At 55.8% G+C, this 18,910-nt stretch overlaps 1 protein-coding gene across 1 annotated transcript in view; it reads right to left on the bottom strand.

Moving 5' to 3' along the window:
• Positions 1-18,910, bottom strand: part of dcst2 (DC-STAMP domain containing 2) — a 75,319-nt gene that overhangs the window by 46,531 nt on the left and 9,878 nt on the right. The window contains exons 3-6 of the mRNA XM_078535423.1: positions 8,327-8,428; positions 4,228-4,422; positions 2,328-2,393; positions 565-778 (exon numbers count right to left, since the gene is read on the bottom strand). Of these exons, the coding sequence (XP_078391549.1) occupies positions 565-778; positions 2,328-2,393; positions 4,228-4,422; positions 8,327-8,428 (577 nt within the window). The remainder of the gene's footprint in view (positions 1-564; positions 779-2,327; positions 2,394-4,227; positions 4,423-8,326; positions 8,429-18,910) is intronic.

The following is an 18,910-nucleotide window of genomic DNA, read 5'->3' as shown; positions in this document are numbered from 1 at the left end:
TCCCTCTACACTGTCCCCATCAAAATTCCCAGGACAGGTACAGCACGGGGTTAGATACAGAGTAAAGCTCCCTCTACACTGTCCCCATCAAACACTCCCAGGGTGGGTACAGCAAAGCTCCTTAGTCAGCACCTTCCAAACCCACAACCACTACCATCTAGAAGGACAAGGGCAGCAGACACATGGGGGACACCACCACCTGTAAGTTCCCCTCTGAGCCCCTCACCATCCTGACTTCGGAAATATCCCGGCCGTTCCTTCACAGTCGCTGGGTCCAAATCCTGGAACTCCCTCCCTAACAGCACGGTGGGTGTACCTACACCACAGGGACTGCAGCGGCTCAAGAAGGCAGCTCACCCACCACCTTCTCAAGGGGGAGTTACAGATGGGCAATAAATGCTGGGCCCAGCCAGCGACGCCCACATCCCGTGAATGAATTAAAACAACGTGTCAACTGCAGTAGTGAGCAGAGACCCTTTCTCTGCTCTACATTCTTGGTCATCATTCTGCTGAACCTGTGCTGTAACCTCACCACAGCCAATACATCCTACAATTCGCACTCACTGGATGTACAGGTAGAGCATCATCAGGGTGGAGCTATAGCCAAAGAGCCCGATTCCCTCATAGATTCCTCCCACGCGTTGCCTGATCTCCTCCATGATGTCCAGTGCCACGTGCGAAAAGCTCTTGGACTGATTGGCATGGACATGCAAGTGGTGCTCGATCGAAATATTGAACTCAAATTCCTTTGCCACTTTCTCCAGTGCTTCCGAAATGGCTGCGAGAGACACGGACAGTGCAGAGGAGGGTGAGAGTGGGTTTTCAGACTTGAGAATGCTAATCCGCGGGGTGAGGGGTCCGAAGCGTTTTTTTTCAATGATTGCTCACCGGGATTCTGGAACGGGCAAGTTTAATTCCATCACCTTCAGCCCCAGGGTCAACAGTGTCTGAGTGGCTCACACACCCACGCCTCTCACACCTGAGTCCAAAGGTCAAGGGTTCAAGACCCGCCCCCCACCAGAGACTTGAGTACATAATCCATGCCAACACACCAGGAGTGCTGCACTGTCGGAGGGTCAGTACTGAGGGAGGGCCGCACTGTCGGAGGGTCAGTGCTGAGGGAGCGCTGCACTGTCGGAGGGTCAGTGCTGAGGGAGCGCCGCACTGTCGGAGGGTCAGTACTGAGGGAGTGCCGCACTGTCGGAGGGTCAGTGCTGAGGGAGTGCCGCACTGTCGGAGGGTCAGTGCTGAGGGAGTGCTGCACTGTCGGAGGGTCAGTACTGAGGGAGGGCCGCACTGTCGGAGGGTCAGTGCTGAGGGAGTGCCGCACTGTCGGAGGGTCAGTACTGAGGGAGTGCCGCACTGTCGGAGGGTCAGTACTGAGGGAGTGCCGCACTGTCGGAGGGTCAGTACTGAGGGAGTGCCGCACTGTCGGAGGGTCAGTACTGAGGGAGCGCCGCACTGTCGGAGGGTCAGTACTGAGGGAGCGCCGCACTGTCGGAGGGTCAGTACTGAGGGAGCGCCGCACTGTCGGAGGGTCAGTACTGAGGGAGTGCCGCACTGTCGGAGGGTCAGTACTGAGGGAGCGCCGCACTGTCGGAGGGTCAGTACTGAGGGAGCGCCGCACTGTTGGAGGGTCAGTACTGAGGGAGTGCCGCACTGTCGGAGAGTCAGTACTGAGGGAGTGCCACACTGTCTGAGGGTCAGTATTGAGGGAGCGCCGCACCGTCGGAGGGTCAGTACTGAGTCCCCATCTTCCCTGTCGGGTGGTTGTAAAAGACTCCACAGCTGTGTCGGAGAGCGGGAAGGTTTGGGGTTTGGGCCTGGGCATTGTGACAGTTCCCCTGAGGTGTCCTGGAGCCAATATACACCCCTCAACCAACATCATTCTGAAAAAGCAGGTTGGTCAGGATGTCAGTCAGGAAATGTCGGACAAACTCAGCTGGTCTGGCGGCATCTGCGGAGGGAGAAACAGGGTTAATGTTTCGAGTCAAATCTTCACCGCTGGAGAGATTTTAAAATCTGATGGGGTTCGTGTTGTTGAAAAGGGGGAGGGAAGGGGAAACAGATTGATCTTTGAGGGAGCTTTCTGTGCACAAATTGGCTGCTGTGAGTGACACACTTCCAAGGCTTTTCATTGGCGGTGAAGACCTGTGGGGCATCCTGAGGGAGTGAAAGGCTCTGGAGAAATGCAGCCCCTGTGTTTTATCCAGAGGGATGGGTGCGCAGTCCTGGATACCCGTGAGCAGCATGTGGAAGGCTGCCTCAGTGTGAGGCAACCCCTCAGGAAGGACAGAGGCAAGAGGGTCAAGTTAAACGGTACTCACGTTCTCCCACGTGTTTGTTCAACTGGTCCTTGATGTATGTCGGGATCAGGCAGAACCATTGGATGACTGTGGGGAAGACATGGCACATAAAGGCAAGGAAGGGGCCTCGACAGTCTCCCTCTCTCTCCACCCTCCCTCCAGCCCCTTCGCACCACCCCTCAGCTCCCAGGAGGGGAAAACAATTCAGACAGTGCTCCCCTTTCCCAGTTTTTACTCTTTTCTAGTTCTTATCCACCCCATCCCACCCCCACCCGCCACCCTCACCCTGAATCCAATCCCCCTGTGCTACGATCATTTTGCCTGTATCCCACAATTCCTCTTCTGGTAGCTAATGTCCCTCCTCCAATACCCTCCATGCACTCCCCCCTCTCCCTCCACCAATAACATTTAACTTTCACCCTCTGCCCTTCCTGTGACCCCACCTTTCAGTTCACTGAGTCACCTCTTCCAAAAGAATCTGGTGGTTTAGGGCACTTCAGGACCTCAGGATTAACTGGGAATGACATGGAATCTTAAAGGTGCAGAAAAAAGGCCTTTCAGCCCCTCTGCTCCATGCTGGTACTCATGCCCCACATGCCCCTCCCCCCCCCCCCCCCACCATTCATCTCACCCCACCAGAAGATCCTTCCATTGTCCTGCCCCAATTTTATTGCCCTGGCCAATATATACCCCTCAACCAACATTGAAAACCAGCTGATAATCTCCATTGCTGTTAGTGGGAGCTTGCTGTACAAAAATTGGCTGCATCCACTCTTCAAAGAGTACTTCATTGGCTGAAAGATGCCATTCCGTCCTTTATCCCCTCCCCCGTGGGCTTATCCAGTCTCATCTCTGCGATTCACCTCGACCACTCCCCGTGGGAGCGAGTCCCACATTCTCCCCGCTCCCCGCGGGAGCGAGTCCCACATTCTCCCCACTCCCCGTGGGAGCGAGTCCCACATTCTCCCCACTCCCCGTGGGAGCGAGTCCCACATTCTCCCCACTCCCCGCGGGAGCGAGTCCCACATTCTCCCCGCTCCCCGCGGGAGCGAGTCCCACATTCTCCCCACTCTCTGGGTAAAGGAGTTTCTCCTGAATTCCCCAGTGACTGTCTGATATCGATGGTCCCCTCGTTCCAGCTTCTTATAAATGGCAACAGCTCTTTCCCACCCTATCAAAACCCTTTCAGAATTTTAATGACCTCTAAACCAGTATCGAACCGCAGTTATACCACACTGCGTGCAGTCCTGGTCGCCAGATTACAAAAAGGACATCGAGACACTGGAGGGGGTAAGGGGTGCGGAGAAGAATGACAAGGATGATCCCAGAACTGGGTGGGTTCACATATCAGGAGAGGATTGACAGTCTGGGGCTCTCCTCTCTATTGATAAAAGGACACTGATTGGGTGATCTAATCAAGGCATTCAAAACGGTGGAAGGTTTTGATCGAGTGGATGCAGAGAGGATGTTTCCTCTTGTGGGGAGAGGCCAGAACTAGAGGCCGTCAATATAAGAGAGTCCCCAAGAAAGCCAATGGGGAATCCGGGAGAAACGTCTTTACCCAGAGAGTGGGGAAGAGTGTGGGACTCGCACCCACAGGGGGCGGCCGAGGTGAATAGTGTCGACGCATTTGAGGGGAAACTAGACAAGGATGTGAGGGAGACGGGAATTGAGGGTTACGCTGATGAGGAAAGATGGGAGGAGGCTCGAGAGGAGTATTAACACCAGCATGGAGTGGTTGGGCCGAGTGGCCTAGTTTCTCTGCCGTATATCCAGTTAGGTCACCACTTCCTAGGTTTGGGCACAAGTCCATTTCTCGTGTTGGGCATCGGCGGCAGGTGAACCAAGTTGCCAGTCTGACCCCTGCCCCTGCCCTGTTGCCATTGGTTGACAACCCCGCCAAGGATTGCCCGGCTCTGACCTGTTGCTAGCCCGCACAGGGGCTTGACGATGTTGACAATGTAGCAGAGGAAGCCGAAAATGCTGAGCAGCGACAGGCAGTGGTTGATGGCGTCGTCAAAGACCTTGATGCACTTCTTGTAAGGTTCACCCATCTCCTTGTTACACATGATGCCGATATTGGACATCCATCGCGTCAGGTTCTGCAGTATCCTCACTGAGTAATTCAAGGAAAGAAGCCAAGAGTTATTCAAATCCTCATTTCCGATAAAAACTGCACATCTAAACGTGGGAGGCCACCTTCACCTGCTGCATTGGGTGCTGGATCTGCAGCGCCTCCACGGGTGGGGCAGATGTAATTACACCGTGACGTGTTTACATAGTATTTTCCCATAATAACTGAAGACATAGGAACTTACAATGGAAAAGGCATGTTTTTCTGACAGATGGTATACTATTGAGGTGCAACCTCATTGCATGACATTGTGTCACTCCTCCTCACCTTTCTAAGTATGCCGGGAGGCACTATATAAAAGCACAGAAGGGTTACAGCACAGATGGAGGCCATTTGGCCCATCATGTCTGTGCTGGCCCCCTGAAGGGGAAACTCATCTAGCCCCACTCCCCTGTTATTTCCCTGTAACCTCGTAAACAGTTCTCTCCTCAGATAATGATCCAATTCCCTTTCGAAAGCCCCGATTGACCTTGCCTCCCCCACACTCTCGGGCAGCGCGTTCCAGACCCTCACCACTCGCTGCGTGAAAAAGTTTCTCCTCGTGTCTCCATCGCTTCTTTCTCCAATCACCTTAAATCTGAGTCCCTGTGCTTCTCGATCCTTCCCCCCAATGGGAACTGTTTCTCCCCATCGACTCTGTCCAGACCCCTCGTGATTCTGAACACCCCTATCAAATTTCCTCTCAGTCTCCTCTTCTCCGAGGAAAACAGTCCCAACTTCTCCAATCTATCTTCATAGCTGAATCTCCTCATCTCTGAAACCATTCCCGTGAATCTTTTCTGCACACTCTCCAATGCCTCCACATCCTACATAAAGTACAATGCCCAGAATTAGACACAATACTCCAGCTGAAGCCATACCAGTGTTTTATAAAGGTTCACCATAAAATCCTTGCTTTTGTACTGGATACCCCTGTTCATAAAGATTAGAATCCCACAAAACCATCTGAACTGCACTCCTCATCTGTCCTTCCACATTCAGTCATTGACGCACAATTACCCACAGGCCCCTCTCGTTCTGGACCCCTTCGAGGATGGTACACTTTATTTTATGTTGTCTCCTCCCATTCTTCCTCTCAGGATCAATCACTTCACACTTTTGAGAGTCACATGGATGTACTCAATCAAATATCTTGGCTCAGATCAGTGATAGAGCGGATCCAGAGGAGGGCGCAGTCTCCCAATCTACCGCTCCATCCCAGAAACAGCATCGGAAACAGGACTGGACTGGACCAGCCACACAAGCACTGCGGTTAAAGGAGCAGGCCAGGGGCTGGGAATGCTGAACAAAGCAGTTCACACTGGGGAGCGGTGGCACAGTGTTACTGTCACTGGTCTGGTAATCCAGAGACCCAGCGTAAGGCTCTGGGAGCTGGGTTGGAAACCTCCCACAGCAGATTTGAAATCAACATTAAAAATTCACCTGCCAGTGGTCAGAAAGACCAATCAGCTTCACTAATGGCCAACTTGTGACTCTGGGCCCACAGCAATGTGGTTGACCCTTAAAATATTACTCTGAGAAGGGGCAATTGTGGTAGCCAGCACACTGCATCCCGTTAATGACCAAAAAAAAAACCATCTACAAGGCACAAGTCAGGAGTGGGATGGGATACTCCCCACTTGCCTGGATGAGTGCAGCTCCCACAACACTCAAGAAGCTCGACACCATCCAGGACAAAGCAGCCCCGCTTGATCGGCACCCCATCCACAAACATTCACTCCCTCCACCACCGACGCACAGTAGCAGCAGCGTGTGTACCATCAACAAGATGCACTGCAGGAATTCACCAAGGATCCTTCGACAGCACCTTCCAAACCTAAAAACTTCCAAAGCACTGCTGATGGGGACAGCTTAGAGGGAGCTTTACTCTGTATCTAACCCCGTGCTGTATCTGTCCTGGGAGTGTTTGATGGGGACAATGTAGTAGGAGCTTTACTTTGTATCTAACCCCATGCTGTGCCTGTCCTGGGAGTGTTTGATGGGGACAGTGTAGACGGAGCTTTACTCTGTATCTAACTCCGTGCTATACCTGTCCTGGGAGTGTTTGATGGGGACAGTGTAGTGGGAGCTTTACTCTGTATCTATCCCACTGCTGTACCTATCCTGAGTATGTTTGATGGGGACAGTGTAGTGGGAGCTTTACTCTGTATCTATCCCACTGCTGTACCTGTCCTGGGAGTGTTTGATGGGGACAGTGTAGAGGGAGCTTTACTCTATCTAAACCCGTGCTGTACCTGTCCTGGGAGTGTTTGATGGGGACAGTGTAGAGGGAGCTTTACTCTGAATCTAACCCCGTGCTGTACCTGTCCTGGGAGTGTTTGATGGGGACAGTGTAGAGGGAGCTTTACTCTGTATCTAACCCCGTGCTGTATCTGTCCTGGGAGTGTTTGATGGGGACGGTGTAGAGGGAGATTAACTCTGTATCTACCCCCGCGCTGTACCTGTCCTGGGAGTGTTTTATGGGGACAGTGTAGAGGGAGATTTACTCTGTATCTAACCCTGTGCTGTACCTGTCCTGGGAGTGTTTGATGGGGACAGTGTAGAGGAAGCTTTACTCTGTATTTAACCCCATGCTGTACCTGTCCTGGGAGTGTTTGATGGGGACAGTGTAGAGGGAGCTTTACTCTGTATTTAACCCCGTGCTGTACCTGTCCTGGGAGTGTTTAATGGGGACAGTGTAGAGGGAGCTTTACTCTGTATCTAACCCCGTGCTGTACCTGTCCTGGGAGTGTTTGATGGGGACAGTGTAGGGGGAGCTTTACTCTGTATCTAACCCCGTGCTGTACCTGTCCTGAGAGTGTTTGATGGGGACAGTGTAGAGGGAGCTTTACTCTGTATTTAACCCCGTGCTGTACCTGTCCTGGGAGTGTTTGATGGGGACAGTGTAGAGGGAGCTTTACTCTGTATCTAACCCCGTGCTGTACCTGTCCTGGGAGTGTTTGATGGGGACAGTGTAGAGGGAGCTTTACTCTGTATCTAACCCCGTGCTGTACCTGTCCTGAGAGTGTTTGATGGGGACAGTGTAGAGGGAGCTTTACTCTGTATTTAACCCCGTGCTGTACCTGTCCTGGGAGTGTTTGATGGGGACAGTGTAGAGGGAGCTTTACTCTGTATCTAACCCCGTGCTGTACCTGTCCTGGGAGTGTTTGATGGGGACCGTGTAGAGGGAGATTTACTCTGTATCTAACCCCGTGCTGTACCTGTCCTGGGAGTGTTTGACGGGGACAGTGTAGAGGGAGCTTTACTCTGTATTTAACCCCGTGTTGTACCTGTCCTGGGAGTGTTTGATGGGGACAGTGTAGAGGGAGCTTTACTCTGTATCTAACCCCGTGCTGTACCTGTCCTGGGAGTGTTTGATGGGGACAGTGTAGAGGGAGCTTTACTCTGTATCTAACCCCGTGCTGTACCTGTCCTGAGAGTGTTTGATGGGGACAGTGTAGAGGGAGCTTTACTCTGTATTTAACCCCGTGCTGTACCTGTCCTGGGAGTGTTTGATGGGGACAGTGTAGAGGGAGCTTTACTCTGTATCTAACCCCGTGCTGTACCTGTCCTGGGAGTGTTTGATGGGGACAGTGTAGAGGGAGCTTTACTCTGTATCTAACCCCGTGCTGTACCTGTCCTGAGAGTGTTTGATGGGGACAGTGTAGAGGGAGCTTTACTCTGTATTTAACCCCGTGCTGTACCTGTCCTGGGAGTGTTTGATGGGGACAGTGTAGAGGGAGCTTTACTCTGTATCTAACCCCGTGCTGCACCTGTCCTGGGAGTGTTTGATGGGGACAGTGTAGACGGAGCTTTACTCTGTATCTAACCCCGTGCTGTACCTGTCCTGGATGTGCTGCGCATTTTATCTAGCAGCCTGTGAAGATGGGATCATACTGTGCTGTACCTATGTGCCTGATTGAATTCTTCATCGAAACAAAGAATTTCCGCACGCGATCACCAACTCCTTTCGCTGATTTGGCGATCGTCTTAATCTTCTCCAGGGCAGCTAGAAAAGGAGAAGACAGAGTCCAACGCTTTGATAAACATCATGCAGAGGCAACAATGCAGGAGGTTACACAGATAGGGAGGGGTGTAGGAGCTGGAGGAGGTTACAGAGATAGGGAGGGGTGTAGGGGCTGGAGGAGGTTACAGAGATAGGGAGGGGTGTAGGGGCTGGAGGAGGTTACAGGGATAGGGAGAGGTGTAGGGGCTGGAGGAGGTTACAGAGATAGGGAGGGGTGTAGGGGCTGGAGGAGGTTACAGGGATAGGGAGAGGTGTAGGGGCTGGAGGAGGTTACAGAGATAGGGAGGGGTGTAGGGGCTGGAGGAGGTTACAGGGATAGGGAGGGGTGTAGGGGCTGGAGGAGGTTACAGGGATAGGGAGAGGTGTAGGGGCTGGAGGAGGTTACAGAGATAGGGAGGGGTGTAGGGGCTGGAGGAGGTTACACAATAGGGAGGGGTGTAGGGGCTGGAGGAGGTTACAGGGATAGGGAGGGGTGTAGGGGCTGGAGGAGGTTACAGGGATAGGGAGGGGTGTAGGGGCTGGAGGAGGTTACACAATAGGGAGGGGTGTAGGGGCTGGAGGAGGTTATAGAGTTCGGGAGGGGTGTAGGGGCTGGAGGAGGTTACAGAGATAGGGAGGGGTGTAGGGGCTGGAGGAGGTTACAGAGATAGGGAGGGGTGTAGGGGCTGGAGGAGGTTACAGAGATAGGGAGGGGTGTAGGGGCTGGAGGAGGTTACAGAGATAGGGAGGGGTGTAGGGGCTGGAGGAGGTTACACAATAGGGAGGGGTGTAGGGGCTGGAGGAGGTTACAGAGTTCGGGAGGGGTGTAGGGGCTGGAGGAGGTTACAGAGATAGGGAGGGGTGTAGGGGCTGGAGGAGGTTACAGAGATAGGGAGGGGTGTAGGGGCTGGAGGAGGTTACAGAGATAAGGAGGGGTGTAGGGGCTGGAGGAGGTTACAGGGATAGGGAGGGGTGTAGGGGCTGGAGGAGGTTACACAATAGGGAGGGGTGTAGGGGCTGGAGGAGGTTACAGAGTTCGGGAGGGGTGTAGGGGCTGGAGGAGGTTACAGAGATAGGGAGGGGTGTAGGGGCTGGAGGAGGTTACAGAGATAGGGAGGGGTGTAGGGGCTGGAGGAGGTTACAGAGATAGGGAGGGGTGGAGGGGCTGGAGGAGGTTACAGAGATAGGGAGGGGTGTAGGGGCTGGAGGAGGTTACAGAGATAGGGAGGGGTGTAGGGGCTGGAGGAGGTTACAGAGATAAGGAGTGGTGTAGGGGCTGGAGGAGGTTACAGAGATAGGGAGGGGTGTAGGGGCTGGAGGAGGTTACACAATAGGGAGGGGTGTAGGGGCTGGAGGAGGTTACAGAGTTCGGGAGGGGTGTAGGGGCTGGAGGAGGTTACAGAGATAGGGAGGGGTGTAGGGGCTGGAGGAGGTTACAGAGATAGGGAGGGGTGTAGGGGCTGGAGGAGGTTACAGAGATAAGGAGTGGTATAGGGGCTGGAGGAGGTTACAGAGATAGGGAGGGGTGTAGGGGCTGGAGGAGGTTACAGAGATAGGGAGGGGTGTAGGGGCTGGAGGAGGTTACAGAGATAGGGAGGGGTGTAGGGGCTGGAGGAGGTTACACAATAGGGAGGGGTGTAGGGGCTGGAGGAGGTTACAGAGTTCGGGAGGGGTGTAGGGGCTGGAGGAGGTTACAGAGATAGGGAGGGGTGTAGGGGCTGGAGGAGGTTACAGAGATAGGGAGGGGTGTAGGGGCTGGAGGAGGTTACAGAGATAGGGAGGGGTGTAGGGGCTGGAGGAGGTTACAGAGATAGGGAGGGGTGTAGGGGCTGGAGGAGGTTACAGAGATAGGGAGGTGGTGTAGGGGCTGGAGGAGGTTACACAGATAGGGAGGGGTGTAGGGGCTGGAAAAGGTTACAGAGATAGGGAGGGGGTGTAGGGGCTGGAGGAGGTTACAGAGATAGGGAGGGGTGTAGGGGCTGGAGTAGGTTACAGAGATAGGGAGGGGTGTAGGGGCTGGAGGAGGTTACAGAGATAGGGAGGGGTGTAGGGGCTGGAGGAGGTTACAGAGATAGGGAGGGGTGTAGGGGCTGGAGGAGGTTACAGAGATAGGGAGCGGTGTAAGGGTTGGAGGAGGTTAAAGAGATAGTGAGGGATGTAGGGGCTGGAGAAGGTTACAGAGATAGGGAGTGGTGTAGGGGCTGGATGAGGTTACAGGGATAGGGAGGGGTGTAGGGGCTGGAGGAGGTTACACAGATAGGGAGGGGTGTAGGAGCTGGAGGAGGTTACAGAGATAGGGAGGGGTGTAGGGGCTGGAGGAGGTTACACAATAGGGAGGGGTGTAGGGGCTGGAGGAGGTTACAGAGATAGGGAGGGGTGTAGGGGTTGGAGGAGGTTACAGAGATAGGGAGGGGTGTAGGGGCTGGAGGAGGTTACACAATAGGGAGGGGTGTAGGGGCTGGAGGAGGTTACAGAGTTCGGGAGGGGTGTAGGGGCTGGAGGAGGTTACAGAGATAGGGAGGGGTGTAGGGGCTGGAGGAGGTTACAGAGATAGGGAGGGGTGTAGGGGCTGGAGGAGGTTACAGAGATAAGGAGTGGTGTAGGGGCTGGAGGAGGTTACAGAGATAGGGAGGGGTGCAGGGGCTGGAGGAGGTTACAGAGATAGGGAGGGGTGTAGGGGCTGGAGGAGGTTACAGAGATAGGGAGGGGTGTAGGGGCTGGAGGAGGTTACACAATAGGGAGGGGTGTAGGGGCTGGAGGAGGTTACAGAGTTCGGGTGGGGTGTAGGGGCTGGAGGAGGTTACAGAGATAGGGAGGGGTGTAGGGGCTGGAGGAGGTTACAGAGATAGGGAGGGGTGTAGGGGCTGGAGGAGGTTACAGAGATAGGGAGGGGTGTAGGGGCTGGAGGAGGTTACAGAGATAGGGAGGGGTGTAGGGGCTGGAGGAGGTTACAGAGATAGGGAGGTGGTGTAGGGGCTGGAGGAGGTTACACAGATAGGGAGGGGTGTAGGGGCTGGAAAAGGTTACAGAGATAGAGAGGGGGTGTAGGGGCTGGAGGAGGTTACAGAGATAGGGAGGGGTGTAGGGGCTGGAGGAGGTTACAGAGATAGGGAGCGGTGTAAGGGTTGGAGGAGGTTACAGAGATAGGGAGGGGTGTAGGGGCTGGAGGAGGTTACAGAGATAGGGAGGGGTGTAGGGTCTGGATGAGGTTACAGAGATAGGGAGCGGTGTAAGGGTTGGAGGAGGTTAAAGAGATAGTGAGGGATGTAGGGGCTGGAGAAGGTTACGGAGATAGGGAGGGGTGTAGGGGCTGGATGAGGTTACAGGGATAGGGAGGGGTGTAGGGGCTGGAGGAGGTTACACAGATAGGGAGGGGTGTAGGAGCTGGAGGAGGTTACAGAGATAGGGAGGGGTGTAGGGGCTGGAGGAGGTTACACAATAGGGAGGGGTGTAGGGGTTGGAGGAGGTTACAGAGATAGGGAGGGGTGTAGGGGCTGGAGGAGGTTACACAATAGGGAGGGGTGTAGGGGCTGGAGGAGGTTACAGAGTTCGGGAGGGGTGTAGGGGCTGGAGGAGGTTACAGAGATAGGGAGGGGTGTAGGGGCTGGAGGAGGTTACAGAGATAGGGAGGGGTGTAGGGGCTGGAGGAGGTTACAGAGATAAGGAGTGGTGTAGGGGCTGGAGGAGGTTACAGAGATAGGGAGGGGTGTAGGGGCTGGAGGAGGTTACAGAGATAGGGAGGGGTGTAGGGGCTGGAGGAGGTTACAGAGATAGGGAGGGGTGTAGGGGCTGGAGTAGGTTACCCAATAGGGAGGGGTGTAGGGGCTGGAGGAGGTTACAGAGTTCGGGAGGGGTGTAGGGGCTGGAGGAGGTTACAGAGATAGGGAGGGGTGTAGGGGCTGGAGGAGGTTACAGAGATAGGGAGGGGTGGAGGGGCTGGAGGAGGTTACAGAGATAGGGAGGGGTGTAGGGGCTAGAGGAGGTTACAGAGATAGGGAGGGGTGTAGGGGCTGGAGGAGGTTACAGAGATAGGGAGGTGGTGTAGGGGCTGGAGGAGGTTACACAGATAGGGAGGGGTGTAGGGGCTGGAAAAGGTTACAGAGATAGGGAGGGGGTGTAGGGGCTGGAGGAGGTTACAGAGATAGGGAGGGGTGTAGGGGCTGGAGGAGGTTACAGAGATAGGGAGGGGTGTAGGGGCTGGAGGAGGTTACAGAGATAGGGAGGGGTGTAGGGGCTGGAGGAGGTTACAGAGATAGGGAGGGGTGTAGGGGCTGGAGGAGGTTACAGAGATAGGGAGCGGTGTAAGGGTTGGAGGAGGTTAAAGAGATAGTGAGGGATGTAGGGGCTGGAGAAGGTTACAGAGATAGGGAGGGGTGTAGGGGCTGGATGAGGTTACAGGGATAGGGAGGGGTGTAGGGGCTGGAGGAGGTTACACAGATAGGGAGGGGTGTAGGGGCTGGAAAAGGTTACAGAGATAGGGAGGGGTGTAGGGGCTGGAGGAGGTTACAGAGATAGGGAGGGGTGTAGGGGCTGGAGGAGGTTACAGAGATAGGGAGGGGTGTAGGGGCTGGACGAGGTTACAGAGATAGGGAGGGGTGTAGGGGCTGGAGGAGGTTACAGAGATAGGGAGGGGTGTAGGGGCTGGAGGAGGTTACAGAGATAGGGAGGGGTGTAGGGGCTGGAGGAGGTTACAGGGATAGGGAGGGGTGTAGGGACTGGAGGAGGTTACAGGGATAGGGAGGGGTGTAGGGGCTGGAGGAGGTTACAGAGATAGGGAGGGGTGTAGGGGCTGGAGGAGGTTACACAATAGGGAGGGGTGTAGGGGGTGGAGGAGGTTACAGAGATAGGGAGGGGGTGTAGGGGCTGGAGGAGGTTACAGAGATAGGGAGGGGTGTAGGGGCTGGAGGAGGTTACAGAGATAGGGAGGGGTGTAGGGGCTGGAGGAGGTTACAGAGATAGGGAGGGGTGTAGGGGCTGGAGGAGGTTACAGAGAGAGGGAGGTGGTGTAGGGGCTATAGGAGGTTACAGAGATAGGGAGGGGTGTAGGGGCTGGATGAGGTTACAGGGATAGGGATGGGTGTAGGGGCTGGAGGAGGTTACAGAGATAGGGAGGGGTGTAGGGGCTGGAAAAGGTTACAGAGATAGGGAGGGGGTGTAGGGGCTGGAGGAGGCAACAGAGATAGGGGGGGGGTGCATGGGCTGGAGGAGGTTACAGGGATAGGGAGGGGTGGAGGGGCTGGAGGAGGTTACAGAGATAGGGAGGGGTGTAGGGGCTGGAGGAGGTTACAGAGATAGGGAGGGGTGTAGGGGCTGGAGGAGGTTACAGAGATAGGGAGGGGTGTAGGGGCTGGAGGAGGTTACAGAGATAGGGAGGGGTGTAAGGGTTGGAGGAGGTTAAAGAGATAGTGAGGGATGTAGGGGCTGGAGGAGGTTACAGAGATAGGGATGGGGTGTAGGGGTAGGAGGAGGTTACAGAGATAGGGAGGGGTGTAGGGGTTGGAGGTGGTTACAGAGATAGGGAGGGGTGTAGGGGCTGGATGAGGTTACAGGGATAGGGAGGGGTGTAGGGGCTGGAGGAGGTTACACAATAGGGAGGGGTGTAGGGGCTGGAGGAGGTTACAGAGATAGGGAGGGGGTGTAGGGGCTGGAGGAGGTTACAGAGATAGGGAGGGGTGTAGGGGCTGGAGGCGGTTACAGAGATAGGGAGGGGTGTAGGGGCTGGAGGAGGTTACAGAGATAGGGAGGGGTGTAGGGGCTGGAGGAGGTTACTGAGATAGGGAGGTGGTGTAGGGGCTGGAGGAGGTTACAGAGATAGGGAGGGGTGTAGGGGCTGGAGGAAGTTACACAATAGGGAGGGGTGTAAGGGCTGGAGGAGGTTACAGGGATAGGGAGGGGTGTAGGGGCTGGAGGAGGTTACACAATAGGGAGGGGTGTAAGGGCTGGAGAAGGTTACAGAGATAGGGAGGGGTGTAGGGGCTGGAGGAGGTTACAGAGATAGGGAGGGGTGTAGGGGCTGGAGGAGTTTACACAATAGGGAGGGGTGTAAGGGCTGGAGGAGGTTACAGGGATAGGGAGGGGTGTAGGGGCTGGAGGAGGTTACACAATAGGGAGGGGTGTAAGGGCTGGAGAAGGTTACAGAGATAGGGAGGGGGTGTTGGGGCTGGAGGAGGTTACATAGATAGGGAGGGGTGTAGGGGCTGGAGGAGGTTACAGAGATAGGGAGGGGTGTAGGGGCTGGAGGAGGTTACAGAGATAGGGAGGGGTGTAAGGGTTGGAGGAGGTTAAAGAGATAGTGAGGGATGTAGGGGCTGGAGGAGGTTACAGAGATAGGGAGGGGGTGTAGGGGTAGGACGAGGTTACAGAGATAGGGAGGGGTGTTGGGGCTGGAGGAGGTTACAGAGATAGGGAGGGGTGTAGGGGCTGGAGGAGGTTACACAATAGGGAGGGGTGTAGGGGCTGGAGGAGGTTACAGAGATAGGGAGGGGGTGTAGGGGCTGGAGGAGGTTACAGAGATAGGGAGGGGTGTAGGGGCTGGAGGAGGTTACAGAGATAGGGAGGGGTGTAGGGGCTGGAGGAGGTTACAGAGATAGGGAGGGGTGTAGGGGCTGGAGGAGGTTACAGAGATAGGGAGGGGTGTAGGGGCTGGAGGAGGTTACAGAGATAGGGAGGGGTGTAGGGGCTGGATGAGGTTACAGGGATAGGGAGGGGTGTAGGGGCTGGAAAAGGTTACAGAGATAGGGAGGGGGTGTAGGGGCTGGAGGAGGCAACAGAGATAGGGGGGGGGGTGCAAGGGCTGGAGGAGGTTACAGGGATAGGGAGGGGTGTAGGGGCTGGAGGAGGTTACAGATATAGGGAGGGGTGTAGGGGCTGGATGAGGTTACAGGGATAGGGAGGGGTGTAGGGGCTGGAGGAGGTTACAGAGATAGGGAGGGATGTAGGGGCTGGAGGAGGTTACAGAGATAGGGAGGGGTGTAGGGGCTGGAGGAGGTTACAGAGATAGGGAGGGGTGTAGGGGCTGGAGGAGGTTACACAGATAGGGAGGGGTGTAGGGGCTGGAGGAGGTTACAGACATAGGGAGGGGTGTAGGGGCTGGAGGAGGTTACACAGATTGGGAGGGGGTGTAGGGGCTGGAGGAGGTTACAGAGATAGGGAGGGGTGTAGGGGCTGGAGGAGGTTACAGAGATAGGGAGGGGGTGTAGGGGCTGGAGGAGGTTACAGAGATAGGGAGGGGTGTAGGGGCTGGAGGAGGTTACAGAGATAGGGAGGGGTGTAGGTGCTGGTGGAGGTTACAGAGATAGGGAGGGGGTGTAGGGGCTGGAGGAGGTTACAGAGATAGGGAGGGGTGTAGGGGCTGGATGAGGTTACAGGGATAGGGAGGGGTGTAGTGGCTGGAGGAGGTAACACAGATAGGGAGGGGTGTAGGGGCTGGAGGATGTTACAGAGATAGTGAGGGATGTAGGGGCTGGAGAAGGTTACAGAGATAGGGAGGGTTGTAGGGGCTGGATGAGGTTACAGGGATAGGGAGGGGTGTAGGGGCTGGAGGAGGTTACACAGATAGGGAGGGGTATAGGGGCTGGAAAAGGTTACAGAGATAGGGAGGGGGTGTAGGGGCTGGAGGAGGTTACAGAGATAGGGAGGGGTGTAGGGGCTGGAGGAGGTTACAGAGATAGGGAGGGGTGTAGGGGCTGGAGGAGGTTACAGAGATAGGGAGGGGTGTAGGGGCTGGAGGAGGTTACAGAGATAGGGAGGGGTGTAGGGGCTGGAGGAGGTTACAGAGATAGGGAGCGGTGTAAGGGTTGGAGGAGGTTAAAGAGATAGTGAGGGATGTAGGGGCTGGAGAAGGTTACAGAGATAGGGAGGGGTGTAGGGGCTGGATGAGGTTACAGGGATAGGGAGGGGTGTAGGGGCTGGAGGAGGTTACACAGATAGGGAGGGGTGTAGGGGCTGGCGGAGGTTACAGAGATAGGAAGGGGGTGTAGGGGCTGGAGGAGGTTACAGAGATAGTGAGGGATGTAGGGGCTGGAGGAGGTTACAGAGATAGGGAGGGGGTGTAGGGGTAGGAGGAGGTTACAGAGATAGGGAGGGGTGTAGGGGCTGGAGGAGGTTACACAATAGGGAGGGGTGTAGGGGGTGGAGGAGGTTACAGAGATAGGGAGGGGGTGTAGGGGCTGGAGGAGGTTACAGAGATAGGGAGGGGTGTAGGGGCTGGAGGAGGTTACAGAGATAGGGAGGGGTGTAGGGGCTGGAGGAGGTTACAGAGATAGGGAGGGGTGTACGGGCTGGAGGAGGTTACAGAGATAGGGAGTTGGTGTAGGGGCTGGAGGAGGTTACAGAGATAGGGAGGGGTGTAGGGGCTGGATGAGGTTACAGGGATAGGGAGGGGTGTAGGGGCTGGAGGAGGTTACACAGATAGGGAGGGGTGTAGGGGCTGGAAAAGGTTACAGAGATAGGGAGGGGGTGTAGGGGCTGGAGGAGGCAACAGAGATAGGGAGGGGGTGCAAGGGCTGGAGGAGGTTAGAGGGACAGGGAGGGGTGGAGGGGCTGGAGGAGGTTACAGAGATAGGGAGGGATGTAGGGGCTGGAGAAGGTTACAGAGATAGGGAGGGGTGTAGGGTCTGGATGAGGTTACAGGGATAGGGAGGGTTGTAGGGGCTGGAGGAGGTTACAGAGATAGGGAGGGGTGTAGGGGCTGGCGGAGGTTACAGAGATAGGGAGGGGTGTAGGGGCTGGAGGAGGTTACAGAGATATGGAGGGGTGTAGGGGCTGGAGGAGGTTACAGAGATAGGGAGGGGTGTAAGGGTTGGAGGAGGTTAAAGAGATAGTGAGGGATGTAGGGGCTGGAGGAGGTTACAGAGATAGGGAGGGGGTGTAGGGGTAGGAGGAGGTTACAGAGATAGGGAGGGGTGTAGGGGCTGGAGGAGGTTACAGAGATAGGGAGGGGTGTAGGGGCTGGATGAGGTTACAGGGATAGGGAGGGGTGTAGGGGCTGGAGGAGGTTACACAATAGGGAGGGGTATAGGGGCTGGAGGAGGTTACAGAGATAGGGAGGGGGTGTAGGGGCTGGAGGAGGTTACAGAGATAGGGTGGGGTGTAGGGGCTGGAGGCGGTTACAGAGATAGGGAGAGTTGTAGGGGCTGGAGGAGGTTACAGAGATAGGGAGGGGTGTAGGGGCTGGAGGAGGTTACTGAGATAGGGAGGTGGTGTAGGGGCTGGAGGAGGTTACAGAGATAGGGAGGGGTGTAGGGGCTGGATGAGGTTACAGAGATAGGGAGGGGTGTAGGGGCTGGAGGAGGTTACACAATAGGGAGGGGTGTAAGGGCTGGAGGAGGTTACAGGGATAGGGAGGGGTGTAGGGGCTGGAGAAGGTTACAGAGATAGGGAGGGGTGTAGGGGCTGGAGGAGGTTACAGAGATAGGGAGCGGTGTAAGGGTTGGAGGAGGTTAAAGAGATAGTGAGGGATGTAGGGGCTGGAGATGGTTACAGAGATAGGGAGGGGTGTAGGGGCTGGATGAGGTTACAGGGATAGGGAGGGGTGTAGGGGCTGGAGGAGGTTACACAGATAGGGAGGGGTGTAGGGGCTGGAGGAGGTTACAGAGATAGGGAGGGGTGTAGGGGCTGGCGGAGGTTACAGATATAGGAAGGGGGTGTAGGGGCTGGAGGAGGTTACAGAGATAGGGAGGGGTGTAGGGGCTGGAGGAGGTTACAGAGATAGGGAGGGGTGTAGGGGCTGGAGGAGGTTACAGAGATAGGGAGGGGTGTAAGGGTTGGAGGAGGTTAAAGAGATAGTGAGGGATGTAGGGGCTGGAGGAGGTTACAGAGATAGGGAGGGGGTGTAGGGGTAGGAGGAGGTTACAGAGATAGGGAGGGGTGTAGGGGCTGGAGGAGGTTACAGAGATAGGGAGGGGTGTAGGGGCTGGATGAGGGTACAGGGATAGGGAGGGGTGTAGGGGCTGGAGGAGGTTACACAATAGGTAGGGGTGTAGGGGCTGGAGGAGGTTACAGAGATAGGGAGGGGGTGTAGGGGCTGGAGGAGGTTACAGAGATAGGGAGGGGTGTAGGGGCTGGAGGAGGTTACAGAGATAGGGAGGGGTGTAGGGGCTGGAGGAGGTTACAGAGATAGGGAGGGGTGTAGGGGCTGGATGAGGTTACAGGGATAGGGAGGGGTGTAGGGGCTGGAGGAGGTTACACAGATAGGGAGGGGTGTAGGGGCTGGAAAAGGTTACAGAGATAGGGAGGGGGTGTAGGGGCTGGAGGAGGCAACAGAGATAGGGGGGGGGGTGCATGGGCTGGAGGAGGTTACACAGATAGGGAGGGGTGTAGGGGCTGGAAAAGGTTACAGAGATAGGGAGGGGTGTAGGGGCTGGAGGAGGTTACAGAGATAGGGAGGGGTGTAGGGGCTGGATGAGGTTACAGGGATAGGGAGGGGTGTAGGGGCTGGAGGAGGTTACACAGATAGGGAGGGGTGTAGGGGCTGGAAAAGGTTAC

This window comes from Cetorhinus maximus, unplaced genomic scaffold (assembly GCF_964194155.1).
Source record: "Cetorhinus maximus unplaced genomic scaffold, sCetMax3.hap1.1 HAP1_SCAFFOLD_452, whole genome shotgun sequence".
NCBI classification, from domain to species: domain Eukaryota; kingdom Metazoa; phylum Chordata; class Chondrichthyes; order Lamniformes; family Cetorhinidae; genus Cetorhinus; species Cetorhinus maximus.
Note: the sequence above shows the minus strand (reverse complement) of the source record. Positions and strands in the feature narration are given on the sequence as shown.